General features: G+C 36.6%; 1 protein-coding gene across 2 annotated transcripts in view; it reads left to right on the top strand.

Moving 5' to 3' along the window:
* The window catches only part of ITFG1 (integrin alpha FG-GAP repeat containing 1), a 349,880-nt gene that overhangs the window by 26,025 nt on the left and 304,892 nt on the right, over positions 1-18,963 (top strand). For both annotated transcript variants that reach the window (XM_019456034.2, XM_019456037.2), the window contains one exon: positions 11,242-11,336. In XM_019456034.2, coding sequence (XP_019311579.1) covers positions 11,242-11,336 — 95 coding nt within the window. The remainder of the gene's footprint in view (positions 1-11,241; positions 11,337-18,963) is intronic.

Here is an 18,963-nt window from a genome sequence, read left to right as displayed (position 1 = left end):
TCAAAGAAGTTATCTCTAGGATTTTTATAGTTTCAGGTTTCACATTTAGGTCTTTAATCCTTTGAATTTATTTTTGTGTATGGTGTAAGTAAGTGGTCCAGTTTCATTCTTTTGCATGTTGCTTTCCAGTTTTCCTAACATCATTTGTTGAAGAGACTTGGATATTCCTTTTTGCTTTGTTGAAGATTAATTGACCATATAGTTGTGGGTTCATTTCTGTGTTTTTTTCTTCTGTTCTACTGACCTGTGTCTGTTTTTGTGCCAGTACAGACTGTTTTGATTACCACAGCTTTGTAATATAACTTGAAGTGCAGAATTGTGATGCCTCCTCCAGCTTTGCTTTTGCGTTGGTTATTTAGGGTCTTTTGTGGTTCCATACAAATTTTAGGATTGTTTGCTCTAGCTCTGTGAAAAATGTTGTTGCTAGTTTGATAGGGATTACATTAAATGTGTAGATTGTTCTGGGTAGTATAGACATTTTAACAGTATTTGTTCTTCTGATCTATAAGCATAGAATGTCTCTTTTCATTTCTTTGTGTAACCTTCAGTTTCTTTCATGAATGTTGTGTAGACGGTACAGGTCTTTAACTCTTTGTGTAGGTTTATTCCTACGTATCTTAGGGTTTTTGGTGCTGTTGTAAATGGGATAGATTCATTCATTTCTCTTTCTGCTGCTTCATTATTGGTATGTAGAAATGCAAAGATTTCTGTGTGTAGATTTTGTATCCTGCAACTTTACTGAATTTGTGTTACAGTTCTGGCAGTTTTTTGGTGGAGTTTTTTGGTGGATTTTTTCATGTATTGTCTTGACTCAATTTGCTTATATTTTATTGAGAATTTTTGCATCTATGTTCATCAGGAATATTGGCTTTTTAAATTATTTTTAACATTTATTTATTATTGAGAGACAGAGAAAGACAGAGGATGAACAGGGGAGGGGCAGAGAGAGAAGGAGACACAGAATCCGAAGCAGGCTTCAGGCTCCAAGCTGTCAGGACAGAGCCCGATGCGGGGCTCAAAGTCATGAACCTTGAGATCATGACCTGAGCCAAAGTCAGACGCTTAACCGACTGAACCACCCAGGCGCCCCTCACCCTATGTCTTTTGATTGGAGTGTCAAGTCCACTTACATTCAAAGTAATTATTGATAGTTATGTACTTAGTTGCCATTTTATTCCTTGTTTTATGGTTGTTTTTGTAGTTATCTCCTTTCCTCTCTTGCTCTTTTCTCTCATGGCTAGTTGGCTTTCTTTAGTGGTATGCTTAGATTCCTTTCCCTTTATTTTTTGTAAATCTTTTTTCTGGTTTTTGATTTGTGGTTACCATTTGCTTTGTATGTAACATCTTCTGCATATAGCAGTCTATATTAAGCTGGTGCTCACTTAAGTTTGAACCATTGTTTGCTCCTCAGCCCCCCCCCCCCCCCACATTTTAGGTATGTGGTAAAGTATGCTTTACTCCCTTTTATTTTGTGAATCCCTTGACTGATTTTTACAATATACTTATTTTTCTGCTTTTGTGCTTCCTACTTTTCTTGCTATTACTTATATTCTATCCTTTCTATTCAAAGAGTCCCCTTAAAGATCTCTTGTGGGGCTGGTTTAATGGTCATGAATTCCTTAACTTTGAGAAACTTTTTATCTGTCCTTCTATCCTGAATGGTAGTCTTGTTGCATTCTTGGCTGAAGATTTTTCCATTCAGTACTTTGAATATATCATGCCATTCTCTGTGGCCTGCAAAGTTTCTGTTGAAAAATGAGCTGATAGCTTTATGGGGTTTCCTCTGTAACTGTTTTCTTTTTCTCATTCTGCTTTTAAAATTCCCCCTAACTACTTTTTGTCATTTTAATATTATGTCATGGTGTGGACCTCTTTGGGTTTGTTTGTTGGGAGATCTCTGTGCCTTCTGAGTCTGAATATGTTTTCTTCCCCCACATTTGGGAAGTTTTCAGCTATTTATTCAGATAAAATTTCTGCCCCCTATTCTCTCTTTTCTTCTTCTGGGATCCCTATAATGGGAATGTTAGTACATTTGATGGTTGTTGCTGAGTTCCCTAAGTCTATTCTCATTTTGTATTATCTTTTTCCCTCTCTCCTGTTCAGTTTGCTTGCTTTCCATTACTCAGTCCTCCAAGTTGCTGATCTGGTCTTCTGCTTCCTCTACTCTACTATTGATTACTTCTAGTATATTTTTAATTTCAGTTATTGAGTCTGATTGGTTCTTTTTCATGGTTTCTGTCTCTTTGTTTAGGTTCTCATTGAGGTCCTCCACTCTTAAACCCAATGAGTATCTTTATGATCATTAGTTTAAATTCTCTATCAGTCATATTACTTATCTCTGTTTTGCTTAGGTGTCTTGCTGTGATGTGTCCTGTTCTTTCATTCAGGACATATTCCTCTCTCTTCTCATTTTGCCTAAATCTCCAGTCTGTTTCTATATGTTAGCAAAGTTAGCTACATCTCTTGCTCTTGAAAGTTGTGTCCTAATGAGGAAGAGGTCATGTAGTGTCCCCTGTTCACCAGAACCTAGCACTTCAGGAATTTCTCCTATTTGTGTTGCCTTTGCCCTGCTTTTGTGGCTGAGCCACTTTTGCCTTCAGTCCAGGCAATGGCTCTGTTGGTCTGTTGTGGGCAGTGTTTGGTCCCTGTGTTACTAGTTTAGTCAGACCAGGCATTTGTCAGAGGTGCAGTAACACCAAACTGCAGGATGCCATCCCTGTGTCCTCCCCTAAGAAGCTTTGATTGGTGGGCTGGGACTGCACACAGACCAGCTGTCTCTCTCCAGCCCACTGCTGGCTCCCTAATCTGACTGGTGTGTGTGGGATTATCTTTCCCCCTTTCTGAGGCAGAAGTTACTTTGGAGTTGTTCTGACTTTGGGCAGGACTGCTTGCACACTACCAGGCCTTTGGTTGTTTTGGGTGTGCACTGGCCAAGAGAGTATCTGAGGGTGTGGATCTGCAAAGTGTGTTGGAGTAGGACCTGCAGTTTTTGAGAGGTTTGCAGGCAGGTCCTTTGCAGGAGGGAAGCTGCAGTCACCAGTACTGAGGCCACCTGGTTTGGAGGGAACAGATCCACAAAGTATGTGGGGGCAGGTGTGCAGTGTTAGCAAGGTTTGTGTGGGTCCTCTGGGAGAAGGGACCTGTGGGAGCAGGACTTGTGGTATAAGCAAGTTAGATCGAGAGTGTTGGCACTGCACCAGTTCCCGCAGGTGGACATGTATTTATGCTGGGAAGTAGGAGAGGGAAATGGCACCTGCCATCCTCTTTGTTCCCAGAGAAGTCTCCCACGGAGGCCTGCCCCTCCAGCATACACTCTGAAATTAGTATAAACAAATCTCCCTTCTATATGACCCTGGCACTTTTCAAACTGCTGCTTCTGTGTTGTATCTCCTCAAGCTGTTTATTGTGCCGTGTTTTTAAGGGCAGTGACTCAGTTTTCTCTTGCCTTCCCAGTTCCCCCTGAGTAGAGACTCTAATTTTTGAGGTTTCAAGTTTTAATCCTGCTGGTTGTAAGAACTCATGAAATTTGGCCCTTCTGGTTTTCAAAGCCAAATGTTAGGGAGATTCTTCTTCTCTGTGGGAACTTCCTGTTGTGAGAGTCTGTTTGTCTCCCTACAGTATCTCTCCCTCCTGTGAACAGTCCTGTGGGTCCTTTTGGCTCCCCACAGTGTCTCTGCATTTCCTATCTTCTTAGATGTGGCCACTTCTCTATATTTAATTTTGGAGTTCTGCCAATCTTTGGATTGTTTCCTGGGTTATTTACACTAATGTGAGTGTTATCTAGTTGTGTATGTGGGATGAGGTGAGTTTAGGGTACTCCTCCCCCAATTTTTCACGCCGTCTTTTTCATGTGATTTTTGTGTGTGTGGATGATGGTGAACAAAAATTCAGTATGGTATTTATATTCCACAGATATACTTTTAAGAATAATTATTTTAGGGGCGCCTGGGTGGCTCAGTCGGTTAAGCGCCCGACTTCAGCTCAGGTCACGATCTCGCAGTCCGTGAGTTCGAGCCCCCCGTCAGGCTCTGGGCCATCAGAGCCTGCTTCCGGTTCTGTGTCTCCCTCTCTCTCTGCCCCTCCCCCGTTCATGCTCTGTCTCTCTCTGTCTCAAAAAATAAATAAACGTTAAAAAAAAAAATTTAAAAAAAAAAAGAATAATTATTTTAGGAGCTCCTGAGTGGCTTAATCGATTGAGCGTCCAACTCCTATTTTCAGCTCAGGTCATGATCTCATGGTTCATAAGTTCAGGCCCCACATCAGGGCTCCACACTGACAGTGTGGAGTCTACTTGGTATTCTCTCTCTCCACCTCCCCTGCTCATGCTCTCTCTCTCTCTCTCTCTCAAAATAAATATATAAAACTTAAAAAAAATTTTTTTAAGTATATTTTATTTTTTTTATTTTATATTTTTTTTATTTTTTAATATATGAAATTTACTGTCAAATTGGTTTCCATACAACACCCAGTGCTCATCCCAAAAGGTGCCCTCCTCAATACCCATCACCCACCCTGCCCTCCCTCCCACCCCCCATCAACCCTCAGTTTGTTCTCTAGCAACGTGGATGGAACTGGAGAGTGTGATGCTAAGTGAAATTAAGTATATTTTAAAATCTCAATAATTCTAATGGATTTGAAAGTTACATATTTATAGCTATTTAAACTGATGAAAATATTTAGATTACATTTTTTAAAAATGCACTTGAATGTGTGAAGGCATACATGGTTTTTAAAAATTACTTTGGAGCCTATCTTAGCAAAAATGTTTGAAGACCACTGGACTAAAGAACTAGGGAGCTTCATGAGGCATGCTAAGACCCATTTCCTGGTAACTGCTTCTATCTGGTTATCTAAAATAATGATAATTCAGTATAGACTGATCATTGAAAAGTGGGTGGATTACCAGTCATTTCAAAGAGCGGTTACCATAGGCAACCAAAAGCTACAGCTGACATTAATTGCATTTAAATTCATCTTTTGATAAATGCTATTCTTTGTTATTAAGGGTAATGGTGCCCACAAATTAGAACACCTTGACATAATTATATTTCCTGTGGGGTTGGTAGGGAGCTAATAATTGGAATTTTCTACAGAGGTCAAGAAATGTCAACAAATAGACTCAGCATGGTTCAGAACTGCCCATTTTATCATCTCTGCTGTTTCTTCCTTTGTAATCAGAACAGTTTGTATTTGTGACCTTCACTTTCAAATGAAGTTGAGCACGTATATGAGAAGATTATAGTTTATATGAACATAGTTGCTTCTAAAGATGGTATCTGTTGCTTCTTATTGAAAAAGTGATACACACAAAGAACAACAGTAAAAGTAGGGAGAGATTAGTTTTATTTTCAACTGTAAATTTTTAAACAATTCTGATATACAACTGTATGTACATTAAATTTTCAGCCATCTTACAGTGCTCCACAAAAAGAAATAATAGCTCTTCCCTTCTCCCCCCACAATATATAAATATAGTATATATTTATATACACAATATATAATATAATATATATACAATATATATATAAAGTATAAGGATCGAGTTAACTGCCTTTTAAGAGACATTACTGTAAATTAACAGAGTATAGGCAACAAGTATAAAACTTAAAATACTCTGAAGACCTTGACTATTGATTTGAAATGTTCCAGAAAGCAAGATTACAATTAGTATTTTGTTACGAGTTGCAACTCAAATGTCTAAGGGGACCCAGAAGGAAACCAAAGTGAGCGAAGCAGTTTGAGAAGGTTGGGACTTCACCTGCCCATAAACACTATAGATCTGTCTAAAAAGAGCTAGTTGGTTACCTGACCAGGTATTTCAAGAGAAGCTGGAAATCCAGATTTTTTTTTTTTTTTTAATTTTTTTTTTTCAACGTTTTTTATTTATTTTTGGGACAGAGAGAGACAGAGCATGAACGGGGGAGGGGCAGAGAGAGAGGGAGACACAGAATCGGAAACAGGCTCCAGGCTCCAGGCTCCGAGCCATCAGCCCAGAGCCCGACGCGGGGCTCGAACTCACGGACCGCGAGATCGTGACCTGGCTGAAGTCGGACGCTTAACCGACTGCGCCACCCAGGCGCCCCGGAAATCCAGATTTTTATGTGAAATCTGATTTTTTAAATTTAAGCTTTACCAGTGAATTCAGAATATTTAAAACAATGTGTGAGCTAAATAAAACACATTTTCATGTTGAATTGGGCCTATAGTCTGCCACTTCATAATTTTTGCTTTATCACTCTTCTGGAATCTTTATTTGAAATGTACATTTTTGTCAAGTAGTTTCTAGGAGTTAGTTGAAGTTTTCCAAAAATTCTAATGGTAATTAATTTCAAAGCATACCTATAAAAAATTCTTTAGGGAATGAGATCGATAATTTCTCAGATAGTAATTAAAAACAACCACATGATTAACTTTATTGAGCTCAATTCTATAGAAGCTTGTGTTTTTTAATTTACTTTTGGCCTGTAATTACAAACTTGTTGAGAACATTAGGAAACTCTTCTGAAATGACTTTGGGTTAAACTTGTAGAATTTCTCTAACCTGCATCTGATTATTTTGTTAGTAATTGAAAATACTTCAATGCTTAGAATTTAAAGAACTTATGAATAAATGGTCTATCTTAAAAAGAAATGAACCAGCCATTATTAAATTGGACTTGATTGAAATTATTTTAGGCATTTCTCATGTTGTGTAGTGTGAAAAAAGAACATGACATGAATGCTAATGCTGAATATGATTTCTCACTTTATTTTAATATTTTATTGCCATAACCTTTTATTATGGGATTTGGGTTAAAAAATAAAATCAAGGTATACGAACATTGCTTAGTTTTGTTTTTACTGTCTTGTTTAGTTAACAGATGAGACCTACTGTATGCTAAAAAATGTGGAAGAAGTATAGGGAAGAGGTTACTGTTTGTGGAACTTAGACCCTTTGTGTAGGGAGAATATTCTCCTGATGATTGTTATTCTTTCTCCCAGATTCCACCTGCCAAGAGCAAATTAGTCAATTTTTTCTCTCTGCTTTCCCAATACATCAAAACCAAATTCAAATAAACCTTGTTTGCTCTCCAGTCAATTGGATGCTATGTTGACAATTAATTTGGACTTACTTAGCCTTAAATTTATCTTTGGAGATGACATCTGTGCTTCCATATTTCACTGGAACATATTATTTTTTTAAAAAGTAGCATGTTCTTACTAGAGGTAGAGAAGAATAGGTGATGCTACTTGAAAGTATAATGTAGTCCAGCAAGTTATTTGCTGTTTGGACCATGATTCATTTCAGCCACTGCTTGGGAGCCATGTCCTGGTTAGGTGATATAGATAGAAATATTTCTGAATCAGGATATCCAGAGGAGCTTGCATCTTAAAACGTGCTATTAGTAGAGAAAAGTGTACACAGATACCACTAAGAAAAGTAAAGTGGGGCCTTCATAAATGGGAATCCCTTTGACACTGGAGTGTGTTCTGATGAGGAATAGAGAAATTATTTTATTTAAACTTCTTCTATAGTTCATAACAGTCTACTAGTGTAACCTTCATGGTTTTATAATTATTCTATGGTTGTATTAGGGGAAACTGGATGAGGAATATATGAAAAGTATGTACTATTTTTTTATAATGAAATAAAATTTATATAACCTATAATTAGCTATATGAAGTATACAATTTAATGATATTTAGTATATTTACAATGTTTTACAACCATCACCTACTTCCAGTAGCTTTTCATCATTCTGAAAGGGAACCCTGTACCAATTAAGCAATCATTTTCCCTCCCCCCCACCCAGTCCTTGGCAACCACGAATCTACTTTCTCTCTATCTAAGTGAAATCTTACAGGATGTGACCTTTTGTGTCTGGCTTCTTTCACATAGCATAATGTGTTAACGGTTCATTCATGTTGTACCATGTATCAGTACTTTAGTTTTTTTTATCACTGAATAATATTTTTTTAATGTTTATTTTTGAGAGAGCAGAGGAAGGACAGAGAGAGAGGAAGACAGAAGATCAGAAGCAGGCTCTGTGCTGATAGCAGAGAGCCCAATGCAGGGCTCAAACTCATGAACCGTGAGATCATGACCTGAGCCCAAGTCAAACACTTAACCGACTGAGCCACCCAAATGCCTCTGACTGAATAATATTTCTATTGTATGAATAGATGGTATTTTGTTTATTCATTCATCCATTGGTGGACATTTAGGTTATTTCCAGGTTTTTGTGAATAGGCATTCATGTACTAGTATTTGTTTGAATACCTGTCTTCCATTGTTTTGGGTATATACCCAAGTGTAGAAATGCGATTATGTGTTAACTCTGTGTTCCACTTTTTGAAAGAACTTTTTGAAGAACTGTTTTCCACACTGTTTCCAAACTGTTTTCCACAACTAATGCACCATTTTATATTCCCACCAACAGTATATGAGATTTCCTATTTCTTCAACTCATCCCCAACACTTAACTTGGCTTTTGATTCTTGGCGATCATAGTGATTGTGAAGTGGTTTCTCGTTATGGTCTTCTTTTACAATTTCTTAATGACTAATGATGGTGAGCATCTTTTGACATGCTTAGTAGCTATTTGTGTATATTCTTAGGAGAAATATCTAGTCCTTTGCCCATTTTTTAATCAGGTTTTTATTATTGAGTTGTAAAAGTTCTGAATATAGTCTAGATATTAGATCTTTATCAGAGGTAAGATATTTGCAAGTATTTTTTCCCATTCTATGAAATTGTCTTTTCAGTTCCCTGATAGTATCCTCTGATGTACAAAGGTTTTTAATTTTGATTAACTTAATTCATCTATTTCTTCTTTGGTGTTATATTTAAAGATGGGTTTTTTGTTTTTGTTTTTTTTTTTTAATATTTATTGGGAGAGTGCACATGGGGGAGGGGCAGAGAGAGAGTGGCAGAGGATCTGAAGTGGGCTCTGCACTGACTTGCTGACAGCAGCAAGCCTGATGTGAGGCTCAAACTCACAAACCATGAGATCATGACCTGACCTGAAGTTGGTGCTTAACCAGCTGAGCCACCCAGGTGCCCCTTTTTTGGTGTTATATTTAAAAAATCATTTCCAAATCCAAGGTCATGAACATTTTCCCATGCTTTCATTCAAGAGTTTTATAGTTTCAGCACTTTGATGCATTTTGAGTTAATTTTTGATATATGGTGTGAGGTAAGGTTTTAAATTTATTCTTTTGCTTGGCTCAAAATGTTGGGATTAATATTCATAAAAGGTAATCATTATCATTCTAAAGTGTCTTGAAAAAAGATCCATGATAATATTAAATCACTTTTTTATAATTAAAAGAATCAAAGACAAATATAAGAGTTAAATTATAAAATTATCAGGAGAAAGCGTGGGGCTAAATCTTTATGAACTTGGATTTTGAAATGGATTCTTAGATATGACAGCATAAGAACAATAAAAAGAAAAAATAGGATGAACTGGATTCATGAAAATTAAAACTTCTGTGTATCACAGGACACTATCAAGAAAGTAAGAAGACAATGTGCAGAGTGTGAGAACTCTTACAACTCAAAAATAAAACATTATATTTAATAATCTAATTTGAAAATAGGCAAAGGATTTGAATAGACCTTTCTCCAAAGAAGAGGATCAAATGGCCAATACACACATAAAAACATGCTCAACATCATTAACCACCAGGAAAATACAAATCAAAACCATGAGATACACACCCTCTAGCATAGCTATAATAAAACAAAAGGACAATAAATAATAAATGTTGATAAAGAGATGTAGATGTTGGAACCCTCTGACATTGCTAGTTAAAAACAATATGGTGAAGCCACTTGGTAAGAAAACAGTTTGATGGGGGGCGCCTGGGTGGCTTGGTCGGTTAAGCGTCCGACTTCGGCTCAGGTCATGATCTCACCCTCGGTGAGTTCGAGCCTCGCGTCGGGCTCTGTGCTGACCACTCAGAGCCTGCAGCCTGTTTCAGATTCTGTGTCTCCCTCTCTCTCTGCCCCTCCGCTGTTCATGCTCTGTCTCTCTCTGTCTCAAAAATAAATAAATGTTAAAAAAAAATTTAAAAAAAAAAGAAAACAGTTTGATGGTTCTTCAAACAGTTAAGCATACAATTACCATGTGATCCAGCAATTCTTAGTTATATACCCAAAAAAACTTAAAACATATGTCCACATAAAAACTTATACATTGGGGCGCCTGGGTGGCTCAGTCGGTTAAGCGTCCGACTTCAGCTCAGGTCATGATCTCACAGTCTGTGAGTTCGAGCCCCGCATCAGGCTCTGTGCTGACAGCTCAGAGCCTGGAGCCTGTTTCTGATTCTGTGTCTCCCTCTCTCTCTGACCCTCCCCCGTTCATGCTCTGTCTCTCTCTGTCTCAAAAATAAATAAATAAATGTTAAAAAAAAAAAAAAAACTTGTACATGAAATATTCATTACCCCATTATTTATAATAGCCAAGAGTGGAAACAAGTCAAATGTCCATCAACAGAAAAATGGATAAATAAAAAAATGTAGCCATACAGTGAAATATTATTCAACCATTAAAGTACTGAAGTACTGACACATGCTACAACACGGATGAACCTGAAATTAGCATACTAAGTGAAAGAAACCAGACACAAAAGGTCACATTTTCTATGATTCCATTTATATGTAATATCCAGAATAGGGAAATCCAAGGTTATAGAAAGCAAATTACTGGTTGCCAAGGGCAGGAAGGAAAAGAGAATGGGAAGCAACTAATGGATACAGGGTTTCTTTTTGAGGTGATGAAATGTTTTCAAAGTCATTAGTGGTGATGGTTGCAAACTGTACTAAAAACTGCTGAATTGGATACTCTAAAAGAGTGAATTTTATGGTGTGAGAAATATCTCAACAAAAATCAATAAATTTTTAAAATATCTTACAGGCAAAGATTTTTCTGTTTATTTACTTATTTATTTATTTATTTATTTATTTTTAATGTTTATTTACTTTTGAGAGAGAGACAGACAGACAGAGAGAGAGAGTGTGAGCAGGAGAGGGTCACAGAGAGAGAGAGAGGGAGACACAGAATCTGAAGCAGGTTCCAGGCTCTGAGCTATCAGCACAGAGCCTGATGCAGGGCTTAAACTCACCAACAGTGAGATCAGACCTGAGCCGAAGTCGGACGCTTAACCGACTGAGCCACCCAGGCGCCCCGGAGATTTTTCTGTTTTAAAACAATGCTTATTTGATGTTTGCCTTAAGAAAATTATTTTTTTTTTTAGGAATTTGTCATGGCATCCTGCGTTGACCACTAAAAGTAAAATGCGAATTCCACATTCTCATTCATTTATTGATCTGACTGCAGATTTTACAGCAGGTAAGTTGCACATAAATGTAAAATATTTCTTTAGAACTGCCAAAGAATTATGAGATTTTATTTACTCTTTTCTTAGTAATAATTTCCTATTGAGGGCGCCTGGGTGGCTCAGTCGTTAAACTTCTGGGTTCAGTTCAGGTCATGAGTTCAAGTCCCACACTGGTTGAGCTCAAGCCCTGCTTCAGGTAAAACGAGCCCCAGGTGACCCTGACTTCTCTCTCTCTCCCCCCTCTCTCCCTCTCTCTGCCCCTTGTGGGATTCTCCCTCTGTCTCTCACTGCTCCTAGCTCACTTGCACCCTCTCTTTCTCTCAAAAAAAAAAAAAAAAAAAAAAAAAAAAATCCTGTTGAATTGAATGTAAAAACCAAAATGTTACAAGGTTATAAGGAAGTTAATGATACTGAATACACATTAAAAGTACTAAATATAATAAATGAATCTTTACTTGTTATTTTTGGATTCTCCACTTATAACGAATTCATAAGTTAGACACCTGTTGCCCGATGTTTCTTTCCCTTTAATTGAAAAATTATTGACTAGGGGTACTACCCGGTGGCTCAGTTGGTTAAACATCTGCCTCTTGATTTCAACTCAGGTTATGATCTCACTGTTGTGAGATTGAGCCCCACTTCAGGCTCCATGCTGAGCGTGGAACTGCTTAAGATTCTGTCTCTCCCTCTCCCTTTACCCCTTCCCCATGTACATGTGCCCTCTCAAAAAAGGTAAAAATAAATAAAAATTAAAAATTAAAAAAATTATTGATAAATGCTCTAAATTTAATCATAAGAAAATATTTAGCTTATGAATTTAAAATTTTCAAAGGCTTTTTACAACTTTTTATTATGCAAAATTCTTTTTTTTTTTTTAAGTTTATTTTGAGAGAGAGAAAGAGAGAGAGAGCACGTGTGCACAAGCAAGTAGGGGAGGGGCAGAGCGAGGGAGGGAGAGAGAGTATCCCAAGCAGGCTCTGCACTGTCAGCATAGAGCCCAACGTGGGGCTCGAACCCAGACTATGAGATCATGACCAGAGCTGAAACCAAGAGTCACTTAACTAACCGAGCCACCCAGGTGCCCTGTGGAAAATTCTAAACATACAAAAGTAGAATAATATGATATAGGCAATTATCTCTTAGCTTCAATAATTATCAGTGTGTGGCTATACTCAATTCATTATTACAACCATCCACAAGCCCCTGCTACCCAGGTAATTTCAAAGGGAATCCTGAATGTTGTTTCATTTCATTTGTAAATATTTTAATCTGTATCTCTAAATGATTAGGACTTCTTTATTTTTAACAAGATCATTTTCAGACCTAAAAAAATTAATAATTTCTTAATATCAAATACTCACTATTCAAAATGCCCCAGTTATCTCCTAAATGTTTTTATCAAATTGGGAGCTAAGCAAGGTACATAAAAACATTATTTGTATTGTAGGATGTCTCAAACTCTGGATTTTGCCAGTTCTTATCCCCATGGGGTTAGCATGTGACTCTGTCCCCTGTATTTCTTCAAAACCAGTAACAAGTAGTTAAATTTGGAGTCTTGATCAGAATTGGGCTTTTTTTTTTTGTAGTTGTTGTTATCAAGAATACTTCCTAGGTAGTATTGCTATTTCTTTCAGTTCATTAAGAGGTAGGTGATTTACCTTTTGTCTCTTTTGTGATGTTAAGGTTGATCAGTGGCTTCAGTTTTCCTCGGCAAGGACCATTCATTATAATGCTCTCCTAATAGTGTCAGCAGCTGTTGATATTTATGGTCATGTCCATTATTTCAATAGGCGTTAACAAAATTGTGGCACCCTATCATTCATATGTATATTATCTGGAATTTTCTATTTTATAAAAAAGGCAACTTCCATCATTAGCTCTTTAGTCACCTGAGGTACAGTTGAGACAGGCAGGTTAAATGCTGGATTTTTTTCCCCCTTCTCCCCATTTTTTTTCCAAATATTTTTAATTTGTTCTAATACTCATAAAATTTGCCATCTTAACCATTTTTAAATATACAGTTCAGAAGTATTAAATACACTCATAATGTTGACCTACAATGTAACTCTTTTCATTTTATAAAAGTGAAACTGTGCACTCATTAAGCAATGCTCATTCCCTTTCTTCACCCTCTAACAACACCTGTTCTATGTCCTGGCTCTGATTTTGACTACTCCTAAGTACATCAAATGAGTGAAATCATACAGTATTATTTTGTGACTGACTTAACTTCACTTAGCATAATGTCCTCAAGGTTCATCCATGTTATGGCATATGTCACAATTTCCTTCCTCTTTAAAGCTGAATACTTCATTATTACTCATAACGGATAATTATGAATAATGTGTATATTATATCCCACATTTTGCTGATTCGTTCATCCATTCATGGACATTTGGGTTACTTCCATGTTTTAGCTGTTGTGAATAATACTGCTATAAACATGAATGCACAAAAACGTCTCTTAGAAAACCTTTCAGTTGCTTTGGAAGTAGAATTGCTGGACCATATGGTAATTCTTATTTTTTTAGATTTTGAGGAACCACCATCACAGCAGCTACACCATTTTGCATTCCTACCAAGAGTGCACAAGGATTCCAATTTCTCTACATACTTGGCAACATTTGTTACTTTCTGTTTCTCATAGTAGCTATCCTAATGGGTGCAAGGTGGTATCTCATTATAGTTTTGATATGAATTTCCCTAATGATTAATAATGTTGAACATTCACATGTCCTTATTGGCCATTTGCATATCTCCTTTGTAGGAATGTTTATTCAAGTCCTTTGCCCATTTTTTAATTGGATTTTTTTTTTTTTTTTTTTTTGGTGTTGTCAAGTTTAAATTATTCTCTATTCAGAATATTTCTTCCTCACAGTTACATGAGTTGCAAATATTTTCTCTTATTTTGGGGGATGCCTTTTTTACTCCATTGATGGTGTCAATTTTCATTAAGTCCATCTTGTCTGTTGTTTCTTTGTTGTCTTGCCTTTGGTGTCTATCCAAGAAATCATTGCTAAGTCCCGTGTCATGAAGCTTTTGCCCTATATTTTCTCATAAGAGTTTTATACTTTTATCCCTTACTTTTAGAGCTTTTATCTATTTTGTGTTAACTTTTGTGTATGGTGTTAGATAAGGGTCCAGCCTCATTCTTTTGCATGGATACCCAGTTTTCCCAGCACCATTTATTGAAAAGATTTGGCATTTCCCCATTGAATGATCTTGGCACCCTTGTTAAAAGTCATTTGATGATGTATAGAAGGATTTCTTTCCAAAAAAAAAAAAAAGAAGAAGAAGGATTTCTTTTCTTTCTTTCTTTCTTTCTTTCTTTCTTTCTTTCTTTCTTTTTTTTTTTTTTTTGTAACGTTTATTTATTTTGGGAGAGAGAGAATCTCAAGTAGTCTCCACACTCAGCATGGAGCCTGACGCGGGCCTCTATCCCACGAACTGTGAGATCATGACCTGAGCCAAAATTAAGACTTGGACACTTAATCAGCTGAGCCACCCAGGTACCCCTAGTAGAATTTATTTCTGGGCTCTTTATTCTATTCCAGTGGTCTATATGTACATTTGTCTTTAAGCTAATACCACACTATTTTGATTATTATAGCTGTGTAGTAAATTTTGAAATCAGGAAGTGTGAGTTCTTCAACTTTGTTCTTTTTCAGAATTGTTTTGGCTATTTGGTGTCCTTTGAGATTCCATATGAATTTTAGGATAGGTTTTCCTGTTTTTGAAAAAAAATGCCCTTGCGAATTTGATAAGGATTATTCTGAATCTGTATCACTTTGGAGAATATTAACATCTTTTTTTATTTTTTAAAGTTTATTTACTTAGAGAGCATGCATTGGGGAGGGGCAGAGGGGCGGGGGGAGAGAGAATCCCAAGCAGTGTCTGTGCTGTCAGTGGGGCTCAAACCCACGAACCATGAGATCATGATTTTACCCACAGTCAAGAGTTGGATGCTCAACTGACTGAGCCATCCAGGCACCCGGGGTGATATTGACATCTTAACAATATTGTCTTCCAATCGATGAACATGGATTATGTTTCCATTTATTTATGTCTTTTAATGATTTATTTCAGCAGTGTTTATAATTTTCATACTTTGTCTTTCACCTCCTTGGTTAATCCCTAAGTATTTTATTCTTTTGATACTATTATAAATGAAGTGGTTTTCTTAATTTACTTTTTGGATTTTTTTATTGTCATTGTGTAGAAATGCAACCAATTTTTGTGTGTTAATTTTGCATCTTGCTATTTTTTGAATTCATTTATTAGTTCTGACACTTTTTGGTGGAATCTTTAAGGTTTTCTACAAATAAAATCATGTCATCTGTGAGCAGAAATAATTTTATTCCTCTTTTCTAATTGGATACCTTTTTAAAATTTTCCTCTTCATCCCATTTTTACCAGTTTTCAAACACCTATTCTGCTCTTCCAACATTGTTATACAGTTTTGCTAGAGCATTTTCATTATGAAGATAATATTTGCAAAGCCGAGAACATTTTAGTGCTCAGATACTTTGGATTTTAACTGATTTAACAAACATAACCACAAATTAAGCCATTTGCCCAGTAAGTTTTTTATAGTTCTAAGAGTTTAGGTTCGTGTGTGTGTGTGTGTGTGTGTGTGTGTGTGTGTGTGTGTGTATTCTGATTAGAAAGAGAAGAGAGAGTTTAAGAAAAGAGTGGGAGCTGGCACCTGGGTGGCTCTGTCGGTTAAGCATCCAAATTCGGCTCAGGTCATGATCTCATGGTTCCTGAGTTCAAGCCCCATGTCGGGCTCTGTGCTGACAGCTCAGAGCCTGGAGCCTGCTATGGATTCTGCCTCCTCTTTCTGCTCTTCCCCCTCTCACATGCTCGCTCGCTCTCTCTCCCTCCCACTCTCTCCCTCCCTCAAAAATAAATAAACATTTTAAAAAATTAATAATAAAGAAGAAGATAAAAGAGAGGTTATTTTTAGTGTGGCTTACCTGGTATGCTAAACCATGTAAAAGCACAGTAATAAGGTTTGAGTATACTGCCATGCAAGTTGTTGTAAAAGCTTGTTTTTCAAGATAAGGAAAATCATTTGTTCTGGGCTCATTTTCTGTTCTCGCATTCTACACACACACTTTTTTTTTCTTTTTTACAATTCCTTTTGCAGGAAGGATCTATCTTATTTAGGAGGTTTTAGAACTTAGGGGTTTTTTTTAGTAAAGTAATGTTAGACTTCCTTAAACAACATTGACTTTGCATTTAAGTAATTTTTAAAGAATTTTTGGCTATTCTTACACGGTCAGCAAAATCTACCTTAGAAATTTTGTGGTGAAACACATCAGAGCTGTTTGTTCACAGGAGGTCTTATTTTGAGCTAAGCAATCTATTATATAAAAAGTAAAGAAATTCTATTTGAGTAATCTTTCCAAAGTTAACTTAAAATATATGGGGAAATATTAAAAATTGTCATTGTTAGTCTTGTGTTATTCAAAACGTTATCTCTGTCTTTAAAATCATTTCAGCAAAGTTATTGAGTACCTGCTCCTCTACTCATTGTTATGTGAAATACAAAGATGACAAGAAATGCTTTCAGTCATTAAAGAGCATTTAGTTTACTGGGAGAGACTTTACAAGTCTAGCCATGATATGTGGCAGAATAAAGTAAGTGCATAGTAGTTGCAAACTGTTATATAATAAGAGGGGTAGTAGGAAGAGATAGTCCCACTGCTTTTGGGACTGTTAGCTAAGAATTTGGCCAAAGGAAGAAGTGAGTTACATGCTTCTCGTTGTCCATCATATGTTCTATGTTCATTCCTTAGAAAATATAAAGCTTTTCCAAACAATTATCTCTAAAAGAAATTCTTGTTCTAAGTGAGACTTCCTATGGGAGACAAGACAAAATATGTAATATACTGAGTTCTCCATAACAAACATGTTTTAAACATTTTTGTTTATTAATTTTTTTGATAATTACCAAAACAGTGGCTTTTAATGACTCTTATCCATTGTATAGTTGTAACATATAGTTTATTTAATCCTTTTCTTTGAATAGTAGTTTCTAGGTTTTGTTTTGTTTTTAATTCTAAATGGACGTATGGTGCCTTATTTTGTATACATCTCTCATAAGTTCCTCAAGGAGAGTTCCTAGAAGTGGAATACCTGGTTAAACAAGAATAAAGATTTCTACAGTGAAACATTGCCACATTGCCCTCCTGAAGGCTTTAAGTGTGGTCTGGGTATCCCTCAGGATTCCCAAGACCCTTTTGGAGGGTCAATGAGGTCAAAAGAATTTTTATAAAAACCATAAGACATTATTGTTTTTCACCCTCATTCTCTCTCATTCTTTTCCCTGTCATTCTCTTTGATCTCCTTCTTTCTTAAGTAGATAGTTTATCAGAAACTTTAAAAAACATGTGTTCATTTTTCTCACATCCTGCGTGTGTGTTTATATATTGTTAATGTTTTTAGCATATCTGCTTAAATGGTGTGTGGCCAAATACCCAAGTTCAATAAATGTTTATTGAATAAATCTCCAACACAAATTTGGCAGAGTCTGCCCTGGACTTTTGACCATGTAAAATATGTTTTTCACATAATTGTAACTTCAGTAATCATGTATTTTAAATGCTAATTATTTTAATTAAGACCTTCCTATTTAAAAAAAAGGTGCTTCAATTTTTAATGTGGTAGATTATATCAATGTTTTATCTATTATATGATAGATACAGCTCACACAAACAAAAGCTCTTTAGGGTCCTCAGTAATTTTTTTTTGTATTTTTTATTTATTTTTTTTAATTTATTTTCTTTTAATATGAAACTTATTGTCAAATTGGTTTCCATACAACATCCAGTGCTCACCCCAACTGGTGCCCTCCTCAATACCCATCACCCACCCTCCCCTCCCTCGCACCCCCCCATCAACCTTCAGTTTGTTCTCAGTTTTTAAGAGTCTCTTATGTTTTGGCTACCTCCCTCTCTAACCTTTCCCCCCCCCTTCCCCTCCCCCATGGGTTTCTGTTAAGTTTCTCAGGATCCACATAAGAGTGAAAACATACAGTATCTGTGTTTCTCTGTATGACTTATTTCACTTAGCATCACACTCTCCAGTTCCATCCATGTTGCTACAAAAGGCCAGATTTCATTCTTTCTCATTCCCACGTAGTATTCCATTGTGTATATAAACCACAATTTCTTTATCCATTCATCAGTTGATGGACATTTAGGCTCTTTCCAGAATTTGGCAATTGTTGAAAGTGCTGCTGTAAACATTAGGGTACAAGTGCCCCTATGCATCAGCACTCCTGTATCCCTTGGGTAAATTCCTAGCAGTGCTATTGCTGGGTCATAGTGTAGATCTATTTTTAATTTTTTGAGGAACCTCCACACTGTTTTCCAGAGCAGCTATACCAGTTTGCATTCCCACCAGCAGTGCAGAAGAGATCCTCTTTCTCTGCATCCTCGCCAACATCTGTTGTTGCCTGAGTTGTTAATGTTAGCCATTCTGACAGGTGTGAGGTGGTATCTCAGTGTGGTTTTGATTTGTATTTCCTTGATGATGAGTGATGTGGAGCATTTTTTCATGTGTTGGTTGGCCATCTGGATGTCTTCTTTAGAGAAGTGTCTATTCATGTCTTCTGCCCATTTCTTCACTGGA

The sequence above is a fragment of the Panthera pardus genome, unplaced genomic scaffold (assembly GCF_024362965.1).
Source record: "Panthera pardus isolate Hobbes unplaced genomic scaffold, ASM2436296v1 HiC_scaffold_18, whole genome shotgun sequence".
Taxonomy (NCBI): domain Eukaryota; kingdom Metazoa; phylum Chordata; class Mammalia; order Carnivora; family Felidae; genus Panthera; species Panthera pardus.
The sequence above is the reverse complement of the archived record's forward strand: the minus strand, read 5'-3'. Positions and strand labels throughout refer to the sequence as shown.